This window comes from Elgaria multicarinata, chromosome 5 (assembly GCF_023053635.1).
Source record: "Elgaria multicarinata webbii isolate HBS135686 ecotype San Diego chromosome 5, rElgMul1.1.pri, whole genome shotgun sequence".
Lineage (NCBI taxonomy): Eukaryota > Metazoa > Chordata > Lepidosauria > Squamata > Anguidae > Elgaria > Elgaria multicarinata.
The window spans coordinates 45,959,387-45,980,109 of record NC_086175.1 but is presented as its reverse complement, the minus strand read 5'-3'; the positions used below and the strand labels follow the sequence as shown (position 1 = coordinate 45,980,109).

Here is a 20,723-nt window from a genome sequence, read left to right as displayed (position 1 = left end):
CCTGAAGAAAGCTTTTTTTTGGTTGCTTTTAGCATTTCTCACTAGCTTCAGCTCATTCTCAGCTTTAGCCTTCCTGATGCCATTTCTGCACTTCTGTGTTACCTGTCTGTACTCTTCTTTTGTAGCCTGGCCTTCCTTCCACTTCCTATATGTGTCCTTTTTTTTGTTTGTTTTCAGGCCATTTCTAAGATTTTTGTGAAGCCACATTGGTTTCTTCTGTTGTCTACCTTTTTTCCTTGTTGGAATTTTGTAATTGTGCCTTTAAAATTTCCTTTTTTAAATCTCCTACCCATCTTGGACTCCTTTTCTCATTAGGGCCACTTCCCATGGGACCTTAGTTACCATAGTTCTGAGTTCATTAAGATCAGCTTTCGCTTTCTTTAAAATCAAGAATAGTCACTTTCCCCCAGAGTTTCTGTAACTGCCACTTTATCAACTAAGTCATCCCTATTGGTCAGTATCAAGTTAAAGATAGCCGATCCTCTAGTTTCTTCCTCCACTTTCTGTAGGAGAAAGTTATCAAGCCGCACATGTCAGGAATTTCTTGGACGGACCACTTTTGGCAGAATTTGTCTCACAACAGATACCAGGGTAATCAACTACCCTATCAGTACTATATCACACTTCCTTGAAACACTGGCAATTTGCTTTTCAAAAGTTTCATCCTCATCTTCTACCTGATTGGGTGGTTGGTAGTAGACTCCAATTATCATGCTCCTTCTATTCTTTGCCCCATTTATTTTAATCCAGATGCTCTTGATGGGGCTACCAGGCTCATCCTCCTGTATTTCTGTGCAGAGGTAAGTATTCTTTAACATATAGTGAGACTCTGCCTCCCTTTCTATTTCTTCTGTTCTTTTTGAACAAATTATACCCTTCAATTGCTGTATTCCACTCATGGGAGTCATCCCACCAAGTTTCAGTTATACCTACCAAGTCGTATCAAGTCGTATTTGCCTTCATGGATATGATTACTGAGATTGGTCTGACATCACAGAATCTTGGAAGGTGCCTTACACTGAGTCAAACCATTGGTCCATTTAACCCCAGTATTGCCGACACTGACTGGCAGCAGAGGCTCTGCAGGGTTTCAGGCAAGGAGTTTCCCAGCTTTACCTGGAGATACTGGGGATTGAACCTGGGACTTTCTGCATGTAAAGCACGTGCTCTACCACTGTACAACCCTTCTACACACCACAGGTGAGAGGCCTGAATAAGGGAAAGTCCAAAATTGGCCAGAGTTTCATGATCCCAGGTCTTTCATAATACATGCCTCTAGAGCAACTGCGCACAATTTGTGACCCAACAAACCATACACAGTCCACTAGCTAGAAAGGATGGTCTACAAGGGCTCCATCAGCCTTCTAGATGCAGTGCTTGCTTTGGATTGCAAAAACCAAGTGTATGGAGAGATTCTCATCCACCAATAAGGGGTGCAATACTTGGCTGGTGGGCTGCCTTTGGCTTCGTGGGTCCCAATTTGTACACACCAGCTCTAAAGTAGCACACCAGCTCACATTAGCTTAAATCAATCCACTCCAAAGCAAGCATTTGGAAGATTGTGACTTAGCCAAAAATAAGTCCCTTTGGCAGTACGATAGAAGTGAAATAAGCTATCAGACTAGCAAGGTAATCTGCCAAATTGTTACAGAATGTTCTGTTTCCATCAGGGACACACATACACAGCTTCTACGAACCAAATATTAGTCCCTAGTTGGAGGCAAGCTGCTTCTACAAAAAAAATACTAGTTCTCAACTGCCTGAAAAGTGTCTAGTCCTCCTCTTGAGGAGGATACTTCTCCCTACTCGAGTCAAGCTGCTTCCTGACAATAGAAGTCGTGTTTGTTTGGAGGGTTTAAGGCAGCTCCCCCCAACCTGGTGCCCTCCAAAAGCGTTGGACTGCAACTCCCATAACTCCCAGCCAGCATGGCCAGTGGCTGGGTATTATATGCATTGCAATTCACCACATCTGGAGGGCACCTGCCTAAGGCTTTTGCTCGGAGCAGAAACTGACGACCCTATTCCTCATATTTAGAATTGTTCCTAAGTAAACAAGCACAAGATTGCAAGCCACAATTAATTATTTTGAAACAAGGCTACAGAAACCAGATCACCAACTGGAAATAGGATGCTGAATCTGTGTATTCATTGTTATTTATTCATAATTGTTTTAGTTCACAGTTAGATTCGCATAAGAGGCCTCTCTTCCCTTACTCTTTAAGTGCCTTTCTTACAGTGCAATCCTATGCAAGTTTACTCAGAAGGAAGATCACAGTGGACAAAGGGTCTCACTCCTATGTATGCATAGGACTGCCTTAGACTAGACTAGACTACAGGAAGCATTTATTGTACTCATCGTCCTCTACTCATAGTTGTTTACAGGTTCTTTAGACAACATCATGACTCTCCAGTTTTGCTTCTGTGTCTAACTAGCACTTTCAGCGAGGTTTTGGAGTTTTTTTAGAGCAGGGGAAATGCAGCATTTAATTGTGATAGTGGGGAAAAGTGTAGTTTCCTCTTGTGTATTTGTTATTCCACTATACCACAGTCCCACCTAGAGGTTATGTAGCAGAAAAGCAGGAAAGGAAATACTCCGCAGGCAGTACTCAGATCTTAATTCTACAACATATCCGAAAGTAGATACAGGCAATTAACAGCCTCATTTAGAAAAGCTCTAAAGCAGCTTCCCCCAGCCTGGTGCCCTCCATATGTATTGACTACAACTCCCATCATTCCCTGCATTGGTCATACTGGCTGGGCTTATGAGGGTTTTGGTGAAACACATCTGGAGAGCATCACATTGGGGAAGTCTACTGTAAGGATACATGACCTATCAATGCTCTCTATCCATGACCCATGCTGATATTACAAGGGCATCTCTTCTGTATGAGGACTCTTCTCCTTTCTAAGAGCAAAGTGAGAGAATATGTTTTGGCCAGGATTCTTTATTTTCACTGCACATTTTCAACAAGTAATAGGTGCATTATTTTTTCCCTAGTGGCAGCTGGCTCAGGGTCAAAGGAGGGATCATAGAGAATCTGCCTTTGTCCTAAAGCCAATTCTCCCCCTCACCCAGTTCTTTAGCGCCAGAAATGGCAAGCAGCCAACAAAGGCTTGTTATGTTCTTATATTGGCTTTTTGCTTTCTTATTTGAAAATGTCCTGATGGTATTACAAAATGCAAAACCTTCCCAGAGAGACATTTTCCATAAATATCACTAAGCTGAGGAGTTGCATGGAAGCCTTTGGTCACAGCAGTGCATTTGGACTTTACCAGCACTGTGTGTATGGGCTGGTTTACTGTAATGATAGTGCACATTGACTTTACTAAAAATAAGACTGTGGGAAGGTTTTATTTGGGCAACAGTACAATGGGCAAACACCATCACAGGCCACACTAAAATAAATATGAAGACATTATTAGTGCTGATGTATTGATCAATGCCAATCAATAATAAAAGCTTTTTTGAGAGAACCGCATGCTTTTCTGTGGGAAGTGATTTATTTTAACCCAGCTAAAATGTACGAGGAAACATCGTTTTAAAAAGAAAAAACCCAACAGTTTCCTTTCCCCCCAATTAACCAACCAAAAAGTGTTTCTCAGGAGAATACTGTGAAAGCATCCTTCCCATTTGTCTGTTGGTCTTGCTCAGACACTCCAAATGTTGAAGGTAAATAAACATTTATTCTAGTTATGCATGCATTAGATTATTAGCCAGCAGTTCAAGTAAAGGAAACATATAAAGGACAGGATCTCCTGCATTCTCTGAACAATTATTGCAATTCATGATCAGAATTATGGCTACTTTGAGATTCTTTTTCCCCCTTTTCTCTTTTGTAATGCAGGACCAATAGCTTCAACTGTGTGTGACCCGAACTCAATCACCATTGCAAACATAAGAGAAGAGGTGGAAACTGAAATCTTTCCCTTATGTGGTTGACAGAATTTTCTAGGCTCAAATCAAATAGGAAGGAGCAATCCATTACATTCTCATGCAATAGGAAAACTAGTTCTTGGGACAAAAACTGACAAACACACATTGAGGTATATAGTGAAAACCATAGGCTTTTGCTGCTTAAGGAGGTAATTGCCTCCTGCTCACTTCCTCCTGTGCTTAGATGACTTAAAAGAAGCAAGATATGGGGGTGTCTTCACAGTGCCGGGTTGGCACTGCGTCCCTCAAAGACCCATGCTTTCCCTCCCACAGGGTGACATTGGGTAATCCCGAAGCCAAGGAGGGAACACAGGGTTTCTAGATGGCCATCCGGGGACCAGAGCTGCCCCCACCCTATTCCTGGTGGAAGGCAACCAATTTCAGGACACCTTCCACCAGGTACTGCCTGACGATGCCTCCCCTATGATTCTAGAGTGAGGCTTTTGGGATGCCTTAATCTTGTGTGAGGACACCATCTTGTGTGTCCTCACCTTGCTCCAAAGAAAAAAGGAGGGTAAGTCCCCAACTTTTTTTCTCTGCAGCTTTGGCAGAAAGGCCCAGGGTGGGTGCGTGATTGCAGCACCATCATATAAACAATGCTGGACCACCATGCACTCACCCCAGGGCTTTCTGAGTGTTTGGACAGTGCCATGGTCAGACAGCTCTTTACATTCACTATATTATTTCAAGTCTTGAAATGCAGGTCTAAATGGCCCTATTCTGGGCAGAAATGGTCAGCATACTGCTTGTATTATTAGTCTAAACATCTTTAAACAGCCACCCTAAACTGAACTGCATTTCTCCATTGAGCTCACGTATGTTATAGACAAAGTTGTATGCTTCTTTTCAGAAAAGATGCCTCTTACCTTTCCCATTCTGCCATGCTGTGTACCAGGACAAACTAAGGAAAGATGTGATGAAAATTAACACGGTGGCCACAGTTCCATTTCGCAGCCTCATCTCATTTCAACATCACACTGGTTTATCTTTGGCCAGCGATCAGGATTTAAGTTTTGTTTGTTGGTTTGAAGCCAGTATAGTCCAACTAATGCTGCTTAGCCAGTGGTAAAGAAGAATGTAGCAGTGTCATTTCAAAATCATTGTAGAGGCAGCACAGCAGCTGTTGCATTGAAGACTGCTGCTCTCTCTTAGAAACTTTCGTAGAATTGACTCGCCATTCTTTATTTTTTCTACTCCCTATACACAAAGGGAGAAAATTAATTTCAGACTAAAAATGTAGAAGGCAATAGCAAATCAAAGTACAACACAGAAAACATGAAGTGCAACACATAAACCATGAACAATGATGTATGGCTGAGAAATTACATCTATCACATGCTTACTAGATGGTCTTTTCCCCACCCACCCCACTACCCCTCCTTATACTCATGTAGGTCTGTTTTATCTCTAACTTATAGGAGTGTTTCATGGATCATTGACAACGTACATGAAATGCTTTGACCATTCAGAGGGTAATCCTGTACATGTTTACTTAGAAATAAGTGCTACCAAGTTCAAAGAACTTACTCTCATAAGCATGCATAGGATTGCAGCCTGAAGCACTATATAAATATGTACTAATAGTATTTTCCAATGTTATGTCTCACCACTGTGTTATCATGTGTAATATTTTGAGTAAGCAGGCAATCAGAACAAATGCTTATTGTTATACAAAGCTTGGTGAGATTACCACTTCCAAATGGACATCAGAATCCTGCCTAACAAAAGTTGGGGACAAATAAAATTGTGTTGGATCCTAACTAAATTAGATCAATTTTGGTCCCATTGAAATCAATGGGACAAGTTAGTCATGACAACTTTTAGTTTCCATTGCCAAAAGGTGACACATGAATGTATGTATAAATAAAAATAAAAATAAGCGTGGACCCAACCCATTGTATTCAATACAGAGCACTAATGTTCAATAATGACGAAGATACTCCAAAGGTTACACAAAGATACAAAAACTGATACACACCAGTTGTCATTGATAGCAGTGCAAAAGAAACAAAAAGGGAGGCAAACTCCAGCGCTAAAAAGAAAAAAAAACATTGTGCTCTACACGTTTCGGCAATGTCTCCTTCAGGAGCTGTATGTAGCTATTCAGTTTCTTGACTCCAAAACAGGCAATAATTCATTCTTCTTCTTCTTCTTCTTCTTCTTTTTTTTTAGGTGCTTGCACACATGTTTTTCAAAGCAGCAGTTCACAAGAATCTGTCAATATATAACCCTAAACCAATTATTCCCTATTGTAATTCTAATTGCTTATGCTGATTTCTACTACTTTCTGCTATTGCCACCAAGTTATTAACCAAACTTAAAATTTAATCATAACAGAAAACAGTGATGGGGGAGTTAAGAGATTGTTAGAAGTTTGGTGTACTAAAATTGCTCTGCACATCCACCTCCATGTCACACACATGCAGCGTGAGGCTGACTGCAGAGAGTAACACATGCACAAGATAAGAGACCCAACACAGATTACTGTGACACCTCAGTACAAGGATAGGAGCAGAAGTATGCAGTTAAGGTTTTGCTTTAATTCAGTAACTTCAATAACAAACATTAATGTTTTAAAGAAAGCTTTGTTCACTACTTTTGATTATTTTTTAGATTAAAAAGCAGGGCAGAAATTATCCAAAACAAAATCAGTCTTGGCACAAAGTGTAGTTTACATACACCCTTCCTAGTCTACTTTGCATAGCCCTCATGCTTATTTTAACTCCTCTTCACACATTTCTGTCTTTCCCCCTCAGTACTTTATTACAGCTTATTTCTTCCACTCTTGTACACGTGGTACACCTATTTGTCATGTTTTATACACATATACAGCAGGATCTCTCTCTCTCTTTCACACACACGTAATACTTCAGGTGGGGCTAAGAGAAGAGTCAGGTTCTTTTCCACATTCCTCCCACTCCGCTTCAACTGAAACAGCGTCGTGTCACACAATAAGTACTCTCCCCCCCCCGCCACACGCACACACACTACCAGGCAAAAGGTGGCCACATGTCACAGAATCAGGTACAAAGCAGGCGCAGCCCACAGAGAGCGCCAGTCGCTCTGTCTCCTCCTTTCTCTGATGCGCATACACGCGGTCGCCACACACAACGCGCGTTTGCCGGCGTACACTCATTCACACGTACATTCCCGCATCTCCCTCGCCTGTCTGGATAGCAGCATGTCCTCCTGCCACTCACTTCTTGCCTCCCTCCCCCACCTCTCTCTCTCGTACCGACGCCTGCGTATACACACACACACACACACACGAGAGAAAAAGAGAACTGTCGCATTGCACAGTCCTTTTACTCCAGCGCAGTCCCACTGACTGACTTTGGCAGGACGAACCCGGGGAGGCGACTGCAGCCGGCCTGTACCCCCCCCCCCCGCCCCTCACTCCCTTCGCCATGCACTCCTGCCCGAACGCCGGCCAACCCGCCACCCTCCCAGCCCCGCACTCGTCTTAGCACAAGCCATTCCCCATCCCGCGCGAAGCCATTCCACGGCCTCCGGAGAGGGCCCCCCCCCCCCACCCAAGAGGACAAGCCACAGGAGCCTCGAGTAGATGCCGGGCGCTCCGCCGCCCTCCTTCCCGACGCGGCGCTCACCTTGGTCCTGCAGACGCCGCCCTTCGCTCCTGCAAGCGGAGCGCCGGGTTCCTCTTCCGTGCGCCCGCGCAAGAGGCAGCAGGTGCGCCAGAACGCCTCTTGCCGCGAGCGCCGTCGCTGCAGGGCAGCCTCGTCCGCACCGCTCCTCTTGCAACCGAGGAAGAACCGCTCCCAGGGCGAGAACTGAGTCCAGCCGGCGCAGCCCTCACCGGCTACGCTCAAAGCACCCGCCTTTTTTCAGCTACCCGGACGGCCATTGGCTAAGACAACCCGAAAAAGGAACCAATTAGCAGCCTGGGTCGGATGATCCTATCTAACCGATGGCGTAGGCAAATGTCAATCTCAGACCCAAAGGTTTTATATAGAAATCTCGCGAGTTTTCTTTCTTCTTCTATTGACGGCTGAAAGTATGCTTAGGGAGAGCTGCCTAACCCAAGTATGATTACTCGGAAGCGAGCCCTACTGAGTTTAATGGGGCTTGCTCCCAGGTAGTTGCGCATGAGATTGTAACTCTGTGCTGTAGATAACGAAAAAGGTGTCAGGTCCCATCATTCAGAACGTAGACGGAAAGCAAAAGGGCCGTTTCTTAATAGCTAGGCATGAGATTGGTTAGCGGTGGATCTTTGACATCTTTGCTACAGTCTAGGTCCGTGATCTTGTCTGATTTTAGACTTCCTTTTGGGTTTTTTATTCTCTGAGGTCGTTGTCTAGTACTTTGCATGCAAGATCTCAATCAGGCTGGATTATTGCTCTAAGAAGAAAAGAAAAATTAACAACAGGCAGTTCTGTAGGGTGCAATTTACAGAAGGAACCGATGCTTCTTAAAGATTATGTGGAAATTCTACCTGAAGCAAAAACATTACAGTGGAGCAGATACTACCAACATTTTGCCCCCACAAAAAAATGTTGTAAGAGTAGTTTCTATTGTGGGAAGGAACAACCCTACATGGCAGGTGTGACAAAATTATTTTTAAAAATTAAAACATCTGAAAATAGTTTCTGGAGTTTTATTTATGAAAATGTGGATTTGTCTCTAGAAACCAAGTATGAAATATTTTTAGAGTAGATTTTGCCATATCTCCCTGATTTCAATGGGGCTTATTTTCAAGCAAGTTTGCTTAGGATTACAGCCCTATAAGGACGAAACTCTGATCATGATTAGACTAGAGAGAACCTGAGTAGAGATGCACAAGAATTTCCCCCTGTAAATATTTTTTTAGAGTGAAAGAAGAGGCTTGCAGGGAAAGATTCACACATGCAAAAGGCAATGAGGTAAGGGGGTAAGGAAAATACTGGCAGTTGCAATCAACTGGCCCAGTGCTTCTGATATAGCACCGGCCCATTTTAAGAAATAAATAGCTACAGCTGCTGCAAAGAGGTGATGAACAGCAGATCAGATCCAGCATGGGTGCATGGTACGGTGGGGCAAATGCTTGAGAGTATGGCACCCACAATAGGGGATGCTAGCCTCCTCTTTAAAATTACAACAGCCTGTTCCCAATCTGCTACTGCCCTCCAGATGTATTGGCCTGTAACTCTCATCACCTCCAAGCAGCATGGTCATTGGCTGGGGTTCATGGGAGTTGTAGTCAAATACATACAGAGGGCCGCAGGTTGGGGAAGGCTGGACCTAAAGAATTGAAGGCAAGAGAGGGCTGGGCTGGCGGGAGGGTAGGGTAGGGAGGCCAAGCAAAAGAGTGAGGCAGAAATGAATGGAAGCTAGGAGAGAGTGAATGTGGGTGTTACTAGCTTCAAGAGAGAGAAAGCAAATATTACAGGGGTTATAAATATGAAAGTGACCAGATTTAGCCATTGAGTATATATTGTAGAGGAAGAAGAAAGAGAAGAATTAAGAACAATAGTGTGAAGGGTGAAAAAAAGTATTCTCTATTTTATGATATTTTAAAGCTTGCCAATGACCAAAGTTCACTGGGTGTTTTAACTGGTGTACCAGTTAAAAACAAAAGTATAAAGCAATAAAAATAGAACAAATCAGATAAAAGCTCATAACAAAACCAAGTCAAATAGTGCAAAGTCTACAGCTGCAGGGATAAAACAGTGCACAATCTTAAAAACATTACAAATTGTTCCTATGTATATAATTGATTACTTTTCTGTACCACCCTTTACCTGAATCACTTCTTGGTTCACAAAACAAACCTTAATTCCATAATTGTAAAACACATCTTCACCTGGTGTGAAAAAGACCCTAATATAGGTGCCAGGTGAACCTCTCTGCAGAAGGCTTTCCACAGCTGGGGTGCTACCTGTGAAATAGGCCCTTTCTTTTATAGCCATCTGCTTTGTGTTATTTGGCAGGGACACCTAGAGAAGGGCCTCAGATTATGACCTTAGGGTCCAGTTGGGTAAATATTGGAAGAAACGCTCCTTCATGTAATCTGGCCCCAAGCTCTTTAATGGTTAAAACTATCACTTGTAAGGGCTTAAAGGGCAGGACAGATGACAACACATTGGTGCAATATGAGTGTATACTGCCAGTCCCCATTAACAAACAATCCACTCTGTTTGGATTAGTTAGAGTTTCTGGACTGTTTTCAGAGGCAGCTCCACATATAACCCATTGCAATAAACCAAACATGAAATTGTGTTGCTTACCTGGGGCTTTGCGCTTTCTGGTTCTTTTTTACAATTATTATGGGCTGCATTACATGGGCATAAAGGAGTGACTATGTGTTTTGAATTTAATAGTGGCAGAAGTTCCCACATTTTTCTGGATATTACCACATTAAAAATGGTTCTTATAACAGGATTTCCAGGGGATAGCTCATGAGACATCCTGGTTGTTGTTGATGTAATGGACCCAAACACTTCCATGAGTGGCCAATCATGAGCATGCAATAAATTAGAGGAGTCCTTAGCCATCTGTGCTTTAATGACTATGATACATCCAAGAGTTGTCCTAAACTATGCACCCAAACCCTTAGGGGGAGTTTAATCCCCTTCTGAAATCCACTCAGCCTAACAGAGAAACCACCCACATCTCATGTGGATTCAATGTCAGTTTATTGGCTTTCATCCAATCTATTACCCTACCCAAGCACTGTTTCAGAACATCAACTGCTTCAGCTGTATTTGAACATAAGTGCCATGCTGGATCAGACCAAGGGTCCATCTAGTCCAGCACTCTGTTCACACAGTGGCTAACCAGCCATGGATGAACAAGCAGGACATGGTGCAACAGCACCTTCCCACCCATGTTCCCCAGCAACTGGTAAACACAGGCTTACTGCCTCGAATACTGGAGATAGCACACAAACATCAGGGCTAGTAGCCATTTGTAGCCTTTGATGAAAAGGAGAGGTAGATCTGGTTGTCATTTACATATTGGTAAAACCTTTGCCCACTTCTCCAGATTACCTCTTCCAGTCGTTTCATGTAGATGTTGAAAGGCACGGTGGGGGAGGTAAAGCAGCTGTCATGGGGCAAAGCAGTCATCCCCTTCTGGAATTAGCTGTCCAGGTAGGAGCAAAACTACGGTAATACTGTGTCCCCACATTCCAACTCAGACAGCCTATGCAAAAGAATACCCTGGTGAATGACACTGAGAGCTTATCTACACAAGGCTGCTAATCCACTACATTGTCAGGGTCCAGGGCGTGGGCGGCAAGGCCTCAGCACAAGAATGCTGTGCCAGGATGGACAGCGGTGGAATTGGCAACAGAGTCCAGGCAGAACCAGAGGCAAAGGGCAAGGTCCAGAAGCAAGCTGGGTTCAGAGTCCAGAGGCAAAAGGCATGGTCCAAAGATGAGCAGGGTTCAAGCAGGGCCAGGGGCAAAAGGCATGGTCAGAAGTCACAGGAGCCAGGAATGGGCTACAGGAGACCGTGTTGCTGTGGTAAATGCTGTTGTGGAAATGCCGTTCTTATATAGCCCTTTCCTGGCTGCTCCCAGCTGGACTGCATCAGCTCATCTGGGAGTGCTGCTGATACAGGCCTGGGTCCTGCAACTACTCTGCAACTGGCAAGGTGCACTGCGGCCACCAGATGGTGCTGCAGGACAAATCCTGACATGCCTCTATTTTCTGTTTTATTACAGAGTTGAGATATGAGCATTACACGAAGAGCATTTCCTTTCCCACTTTTCCACTGCATAACCTCTAGGTGGCACTGTGACATGGTGGGATTGTGCAAATACACACATGGAAATAATGTTTTATTTCATGGTCTTTAAATAATAACACATTTTCTCTTCTCTAAAAAAACCTCACCAAAAGTGCTGTTTAGAAGCAGAAGTGAAACTGGACAGTCACAACATCGTCTAAAAAAACTGTAAACAAGCCTGAGTACAGAATGGCGAGCACACAATAAATGACTCATGTAGAAAAGATGAGGTCCAAGAGAACCAACAGCAAGGTCATAGTCCTCTATCCCTCTCTTGGCATAGGTCATCCCACAGGGTAACCAAGGCAATTTCTCTTCCGGAACCAGAAAAACAGTTTCCTTTCATCCAACAGTGCCTAGAGTTGATCAGCTGTTACTGAGTTTAGTAGAAGATAAAGTAAGAGTGAAGAAAAACAAAGTTTATCAGAGTCTAGTTCTAAGTAATAAGAAGCCACCCAAGTGGAAAGAATATACAATTATTCAGAAATCTTAATTATGGAAGAAGGAAGAGGATCAGACTAAAAAGAGTTTAGAATTCCCCCATTAAGAAAATCTAATGGCTTTTTCCTTTCTCCTACCTGTGCCCTATTTGATGTAACATTCCTGTTAATCAAAACCCTATTCAATAAATGTAATGACCTGTAAAGTATGTATACAAATGTTGTTGTTGTTCCCAGTAGACTATTTTAAAATGTAAATAATATGTGCTGTTTCCTAACCCCAAGGCTCCTGACCTATACAGTATAAACTACAGCTTATCCACTTGAAAAGTTGTAAATCAAGTTGCAAATAATTGAGTTGCAAATTGTTTTGCATGATTTAGACAGTTTGACACATGCCATTACTAGAAGATATTCTTCAAGGCTTCCTAGCGCTTCCAGATATTTTCGCAAAATCAAAATAAAGATGGGCAGTTGTCCAGACGTCTGGGTATTTTGTTGATATGAAGATACACTGCTTTCCATCAGGAGCTACTTCAAAATAGATGAATCACACGTCTAAATCGTTAGGAGCTGTTGTTTCAGCTAGCAAGCCTGGCTCATTCACAATGTAGACTGCATTTTTTGGACAAATTCAGATCAAAATATGTTGCCATCCCTTTCAAAAATTGCCCTTGACTCCCTTGCAGCAGTGGCAATGGTAAAAAAAAAAAGTGCATTTTGCACACAGTCCTCCTAGAAGGGGTGCCCTAGAGCAGCCTTCCCCAATCTGGAACCCTCCAACTGTGTTGGACTACATCTCCCATAATCCCCCAGCAAGCATGCCAGCTGTGTTGGACTAGGACCGGGATGGGAAACCTCAGGCCCAGAGGGCAAATCTGACCCCTCTTGGGGTCCCGTTCCAGGGGTCCCCAGATGGCCATGTCCTGTTCCTCTGGCCCCAACCTATTTCTCCCAACCCTAGCTCAGTGTGATAGAGCACCTGGTTGACATGCAGAAGGTCCCCGATTCAATCCCTGGTTTCTCCAGGTAGGGCAAAGAAAGGAATCCTGCCTGAAACTCTGGCGAGCCACTGCCAGTCAGTGTCGACAATACTGGGCTAGATGGACCAATGCTCTGCCTCAGTATAAGGCAGCTTCCTATGTTCCACTGATGTTTGGTGGTTTCCTAGCTTTCAGGCAGTTTTACCCCATTCTAGGCACTCGCAGTAAAGGCTTTAGCTAGTTGGGGGGTGGGGCGGTTGCTGGTTTTTGTTTTTAATACCGCTGTTTTGCCTTTGGCTCCATCCACTGTTGGAATGTGCCCCCCAAGAGCTTCTTTAGAATTGGATTCAGCCCTCAGGTTGAAAGAAGTTCCCCATCCCTGGACTAGGAGGGCAATGGGAGATGTAGTCCAACACAGCTGGAGTTTGGGAAGGCTGCTCTAGAGATTACACTTTTTTGAAAAGCAGCTGCTCTAGGAAGCCAGCATGAACTATTCATGGTGAAAACATCTTATTTATTACATTTTTATACCACCCAATAGCCAAAGCTCTCTGGGCAGTTCACGAATCTTGGAAGTGTTTCGTCTTCCTCCCATGGCAAAGGTAACAAATCCTGTGCCTTGAGTTGTTGCTCTAGGGGAGGTGCCATCTTTTCTAAAATAGGCCTGTCTTTATGACAGCCACTCTAGGGAGACCATGGACAATACCAAGATGATGGCAATTTAGGGGTAATCACTACCATAAAGCTGCAAGGGAGTTCACTCAGTGGAGGCAGATGACCAAGCAATGATGGTGGCTCAGTGGCTTAGCTTTTTTCCTTTCTATTTCATTGGTTATAAATTTATGAAATTTAGGAATTTCCAAAATTGGGGGACCACTTAACAAAAATTGGGAGTACTCTTTCTCTCCCCTGCCCCCACTGGTTCCAATCCAATACACACAAAAATTATCACAACCGAGAACATTGCTAGTAATTTTCTGCAGAACTAAGTAGTCCTAACAATTCCTAACAAACCACTGAATGTTGACCCTGTGCAAATCTTATTGGATGAGCATTGCATGGGAGCTACACCAAGCAGGATATAACACTTTGAAAGAGGTTTGAAAATGGTATATGGAATGTGTCATGGGCCCCAATAGTTGTCGATACTCTTATAAACCATTATAAAGCAATAGTGTCGATCTTCCAGTGTCCCCCTCAAATATGTTGTTCTTACAACTTGTTAGAAGTAACTCTTGTTATAATCAATAAGAAAATACCCATTTAAAATAGGCCTCTTCCATTATTGTGAAGTGATGTGAACCCATGGATGTCTTTGAGGGGACCCTGGGCAAAGTGTCCTCTTGTGGATGCAGTGGTGCAGCTAGATAAGTCTAGACCCTGGACATAATGGTCTTTATGTATTACATTTATATCCCACCTTTTTTCCTCTTGCAAGGCACCCATGGCCCTCCTCCTCTCCATATTATCTTCACAACAATCCTGTGAGGTAGGTTAGGCTGAGAGTCAGTGAGTGGCCCAAAGTTACCCAGTGAACTTCATGGCCAAGTGAGGACTAGAACCTGAATTTCCTGAGTCCCAGTCCAACATTCTAACCACTGCACCATGCTAGTTCTTACGGGGATCCTCTTTAGATGGCCAAGTATATTACTTCAGTTGTGAAGGACACGGCTAACATTTGTCTTCCCCCCACCCTCCGTCCTACCTGGCCACAACCATTCCATACTTTACAACTGCTTCTGCAATCCTGCTCTGTTAGGGCAATAACAACACAATTGTTTGCAACACCCTGAGGGTGATAATAATAGTAATGCTCTGGACATGTATAGTTTTGCATTTTAAACTCACTTAAATCATAGCAATAGCATGACTATGGAAAAACAGTGGGGTTTGCTTCTGACGCCTTCATCATCTGCTGCTCTGTGATCTTGGCCCCAAAGTCCAACCCCAACTGCATCACTGGTGAACCCCTTCAGGTTTACCTGGCAGCTGTGCTTTGAGTAGTGCTACAAGAAGCACAGGGTGTCTGAATTTCAATGCATTTTAATGTCCTTCAGCGAAGTTATACAGTATCAGGAGCACTCTTTGACCAATCTGCCTAGTGTTGCTCAGAGCCTGACTTCCCCCCCCCCCATGGGGGTTCAGGGAAGGCTTGGACACTGGGTCCTAGTTCCTGCCCAAAGGTGCCTGTTCCTAATGCAACCCCCCAATGTCTCTGCATTCACCAACACCCCAATTCCAGAGCTGTTTAAAATGTGAAGAGCTGGGAACAGACCTTCACATTTTAAATAGAAACATTTAAATATAACTGGCAGGCACAGTTACAAAGTAATTAATAAACCATGCCTGAGGTTGGTGAAGTGCCAGAGATGACAAATCTGATAACTACAGAAGCTGCGTTGCCAACATCATTTATGTCATGATTACAATTCCTCTGTTCCTGTGATTCATGGCCTTGAAAGGAACAAAGCTACAACATCTAAAATCTGACACAGACATGCTCCTGTTGTATTTTGTACTCCAGGTAGAAGTGTAGGGAAAATATGGCAATGTACCATTTAAAAGTGCATAGCACTGGTGGCTCTTAGTACAGCATGATAGCATAGCAGTTTATGCATACATGTTACCTTTTTCAAGAGGCCGCTGGTACTCTTAAGAGTAAACGGAAGGAACATTCATTATTTGAAACTTTGAGAGAGATGTTCTTTTCCAATCTTACAGCAATTACTGTAGTGAGTATTGTGAAGGAAGTGGACAGCAGGCAAACAAATTACCTGGTTGACTGCCACCACCATTTAACATCCTATCCAGCCTGAGCCTGGGGATACACTGACCTGTTAGGACACACTTGGGGCACAGAAATAAGGGTTCAAGCTATTTCACACCCCAAGCCCAGAATTCTAAACAGTAGCAAGACCAAAGCAGAAGGCTCTGAATTCAGTACTGAGGTGGAATAAAGCACACACAAGCTTTGAAATAGGAGTGAAAGTTATTATCAATATGGAAGGGGGAAGGAGTAAAAGAGGTGTATCAATATTAAGGGAAATCCAAGGAACCATCAGAGAAAAGCTTTAAACAATAGAGAAACCCTTTGAAGCAATGCTGCAGTCAAAAACAATAAAATACCAATTGTATCCCATTCTTTACTGAAGTATGGGTCTGCCTACAGGACAGGATTCAAAAGTTCCCAGGCCAAATAGCAAATGAAGTCTGAAGATCAAAACAAAGACCAGGTTGAAGACCAGATTCGAAGACCGAAGACTCAAGTGAAGACCAAGTGGCAAAAATAGTCCCTCTAGCTGTATACCACTCCAGGCCCCTGAGATGTGTGAGGTGAGCTTCCATAGCCAATCACAGTCAGGCTGGACATCTACCTTAGCTTCCAGGAGGGGAGGGAGAGTGAATTTTGGCAGAAATTCAGCCACCTTAAAGGCCTGGAGACTAGAAAAACATTTGAGAGTGCACGCAGGTGTTTTAAAGCATGCATGCCAGTCCCTCCTCACCAAATCAAGTTTGCTCCCAACAGCTGAAGTCATGGCTAGACCAGGCCTATATCCCGGGATTGTCCTGGGATCATCCCTGTGCATCCAAATGACACAGGGGATCCCGGGAGTAGGCAGGGACGACCCCTCCATTTGCCTGGGATAATCCTTAGGTCTAGCAAAGGCCTAAATCTCAAAAAGAAAAATGGATTTCTTGATAAATATATCATGCCCAGGCATGAACAGAGGAACTCGTAGAAATTTATTTTATATTTAACGGAAGTGGTAGATGTGTTGGTCATAAAAACTTATTACTGAAACAAATTAAACAACAAACTAACATTACCCCATTAGTAATTGCTTCCTAGGGCTCATCTACACCAAGCAGGATATTCCACGATGAAAGCGGTATATAAAAGGCAGGAGCCATGCTACTGCTTTATAGCGGTATTGAAGTGCACTGACAACAGTTGGGGCCCATGACACATACCATACACCGCTGTCATACCACTTTCATAGTGTTATATCTTGCTTGGTGTAGATGTGTCATGGGCCCCAACAGTTGCCCGTGCATTTCAGTACCACGATAAAGCAGTAGTGTGGCTCCTGCTTTCATAGTGCAATATCCTGCTTGGTGTAGATTGGGCCCTAGTCTAACACTCACTTCTATAAACTGTAATCTTTTCACCCTCACTCAGTTAACTTTTCCCTCACTTTCCAGGGTTTATTTATTTATTTATTTTGGAAACAACAGTCACAGAGCCCACTACACACACGCACACACACACACTCCAAACTGGGACTGTGGGCACTGAGAGGGGGTTTGATTCCCAGAATTCAGCAGGTTTCTGAATTGTTAATCTGCATCGTTTTCTATTCAGAGGCTACAGTATGGGGATGTTTTCAAGAACCTAATAGGATGCCAAACATGCAGTCCCTCACCTGCCGTGTATATTGCTCGCATCCCAAAGCAAAGGGTCTCAGCAGACACTTGCAGGACTGGGACTGAATCCCTCAGAAGGAATCCCCATATTATCAAAGTATCTGCCTGAAAAAAGAAGAAGTGCTCCTATAATGATCAAGGAAGGTCCATTAATATGGAAGACCTCTTCTTCTAGTAATAAGAACAGATGGTGTTGGTGGAGAAAGGTATAGAAAATGCAAAGTTAAACAAAGACAACTAGCTTTGCTATTTGCTTTGCCCTGAAGAAAGTTTCCACATAACTTATTAAAGCACTACTTCTTTCATTGGACGGCCGAAGAGAGAAAATATTCTAACATTTTCCTGGATGACCTCCACTTAAGCTGTTTTAGAGCAATTCGCAGATAGGTGTTCTGGGAATAGAGCCAATATACACAGGCGAATGAATGGAAAATCCAAGCAACATGTAGACATTGAAAGGTCCCATAGCAAAGGAGACAAGACTTCGGAAAACTATTTTTTTTGTACCTGTATATTAGAACATTAAACAACATTTACTTAAAATATTTGAACACCATTTATAAATCAGATGGCAGACCACAGAAAGTTCATATTGTAGAACCTCACAATTTTGCTCCCACTGGTGTTAAGCAAAAGCAAGAAATGCTTGATGCAAGCACCCTGGTACAAGACATTGGTACTACTATGTTTATTTACTTGGGAGTGTCTATTTGAATGGAATGAGATTATTTTTGAGTAGACATGCTCAGGATGCCCTGTTTTGTGGACATAAGACCTTCATACATGATAGTTTAAGACTTTGCCCAGTGGACAGTTTCACTTGAGAGTTCTGCGAAGAGTGCCATGTGCAAAACATCTTACTCTGCTATCTTATACATATTAAATCAGAAGCAAGTCTCACTTTACTCAGGGGGTTTACTCACAGGTAAATTTGCAGAGGTTGCATCCAATGCTGCCTTTACATTGCCACAAGGCCATTTCTCATCCTTGCATGAGGGAGTTGTGTAAGAAAAGCCTGTTTAAATCTAAAAGAGCAATGTCATTAGTGCAAGTTGTTACACAACAGCTGCATGAACTGTTCTGCAAATCTCCCTCCAGTTTAGTTCTAGCACATACCTCAATCTTTTGTTATCTCCATCACCCTTGCAAACTAAGTGCCCTATGTAATAATGTTTTTCTCTCTCGCTCTCGCTCTCTTGTGGAATTTCTTCCACTAGTATTTGTAAAAACATTTGTAGAACTGCACCACTACATATTGTCTTCCCACTAGCATAACATTGGATGTAAGCCTAATTTTCATTTCCCCATATAACCTTATAACTGCAGAAGAGTCTGCCTAGAGTGGAGATCTGGCAAGACTAAGGCAATCAGCAAGCAGAACTGTACATTCTTGGCTGTACGCTCTCTAAATATATGCAAGATAGAAACTCAGTTTTAAATTAAGGGCTCCATCTGAAAAGCGTTTTATTGCACGCTCGTTACTGGGCACTGAAGGATTTTTCGCAGGTCCGTCACACGAAGTTGTCTGCCTCCCATGTGCCTTCTACCCCTTCTGGCCTTCCTTGTGCTACAAGAAAAACCACACAAAGTCTGAAATATTTTTAAAACCAGATGTTGCTGCTCTCTCCTGCTGTGTGCAAGAGAAGCAGTGTGATTAGAACAACCAACTGAATGGGCCTTGTGCTCGTTGCTTACTTCCTGTTTTGAAACAGGAAGTAACTGAGCAATAAAACCAGGAGCAGAGAAGTGATGGTAGGGAGTGTGTTTTCCCGTGTGTGATGGAGCCCCAAGTGTATATGCTACCCAGTGTAGTTTAAATTCACATAGAGCTCCATCACACCAGCTTTTTAACACACTCTCGACATGCCTGGTGTCTGGATTTGCAGCACGGTACTCACATGATGTCATACCCATCCTACTGTGATCTTGCTGTGATTGCGCTGTTTCCCCCTCCTCTTTTTTTGTACGAGGAAAGTCCGGTTCTTTTTGCCATGTGTGATAACATCCCTGTTCTGTTTCTGTGTAATTTCCTTTTTGATGCTATTTCAGATCGTCCTGATTTTTCTGCTAGGGGTGTGTCTCTGGAAGGGCCTGTGTGTAGGGCAATGTCACTAACAAAAGCAGAGGACAGGGTGGTTCTCGTCCAACACACCATTTCGATTTCCTTTCATCATTCTCCCTGGGAACGCCTGCTGGATTGTTGGTATGGTGTTCACTGAGTCAGTCCATCGTACTTTCGGTCCTCAAACTCAGTTTATAAGGATCCTAGGGAAAGCATTGTGTGTTCTTTTTCTTTCCCCCCTTCCTACTAAGTTTTACAATGCAACAATACTTTGTTGAAACAAGGATAGGTAGACCAGTCTGTGGACATGAAAGGGATTGACTTCCCCTAATCCCTTAAGTACACCAATGCATTATTACACCATTTCAGCCTACCAGAATTGCATTCAATTGCATTTGCTCAGAAATAAAAAAATAAAACATTGGAAAATAAGAATTATGGCAGGGGAAGGAACCCACATCCCACATCCATCTCAAAGTCCCTCCCAGCCACAACAATGAACTTCAAGGGGAAAGAAAAGGAAGGAGACAGGACAGTATGTTAGTGATGCGAGCCTGCACAAGTGAAAGGATACACGCGCTGAAATTGTGTAAGAATGCACACATGTAAAAGTGATCAACACTTGAAGCGCTGTCGAAATGGAGGTGGATAGTGCAGGGACAACCCAGGGGGGAGGGGGGAAACGTGGTGTGATGGAGCTCATAATCTGCCAGGTATCTGTTAACACATTATACAGTCAGTAATGTCTAAACAAGATATTCTGGAAGTAGAATGTTTATTACAGTTCTCTATACAACATTTAAAATAATTTAGTTGAGACATTAAAAAATTAGGCTGCAATCCTAAACACTATTACAAGGGAGTAAATCCTACTGAAAATAGCATTTACTACCAAGTAAACATATTTAGCTTGTGCAGAGTTGAAAGCTAGGGTAAAGTAGATAACATTATATGACGCAAAAAAATTAAATGGTGCATTTCATGAAATCTTAAAAGCATTTACAGTATTGTTAAAAGTATAAAGCACAATTAAATTTACATAGTACTGAGCTATTTAGAACCAGGAGAGCTCTCAGTCTGAAACTGACCTTGTGCTTTACTCCATATCAGAAAAAGTTCATATGTAGTACATCAGTTTTGCTTGAGAGGAA

General features: G+C 43.0%; 1 protein-coding gene across 2 annotated transcripts in view; it reads right to left on the bottom strand.

The window, feature by feature from the left end:
• Positions 1–7,701, bottom strand: part of MGAT4A (alpha-1,3-mannosyl-glycoprotein 4-beta-N-acetylglucosaminyltransferase A) — a 72,205-nt gene extending 64,504 nt beyond the window's left edge. For both annotated transcript variants that reach the window (XM_063126283.1, XM_063126284.1), the window contains exons 1-2: positions 7,543–7,701; positions 4,801–5,131 (exon numbers count right to left, since the gene is read on the bottom strand). In XM_063126283.1, the coding sequence (XP_062982353.1) occupies positions 4,801–4,894 (94 nt within the window). In that variant the 5' untranslated portion in view covers positions 4,895–5,131; positions 7,543–7,701. The remainder of the gene's footprint in view (positions 1–4,800; positions 5,132–7,542) is intronic.
• Between the last annotated feature and the right edge of the window lie 13,022 nt (positions 7,702–20,723).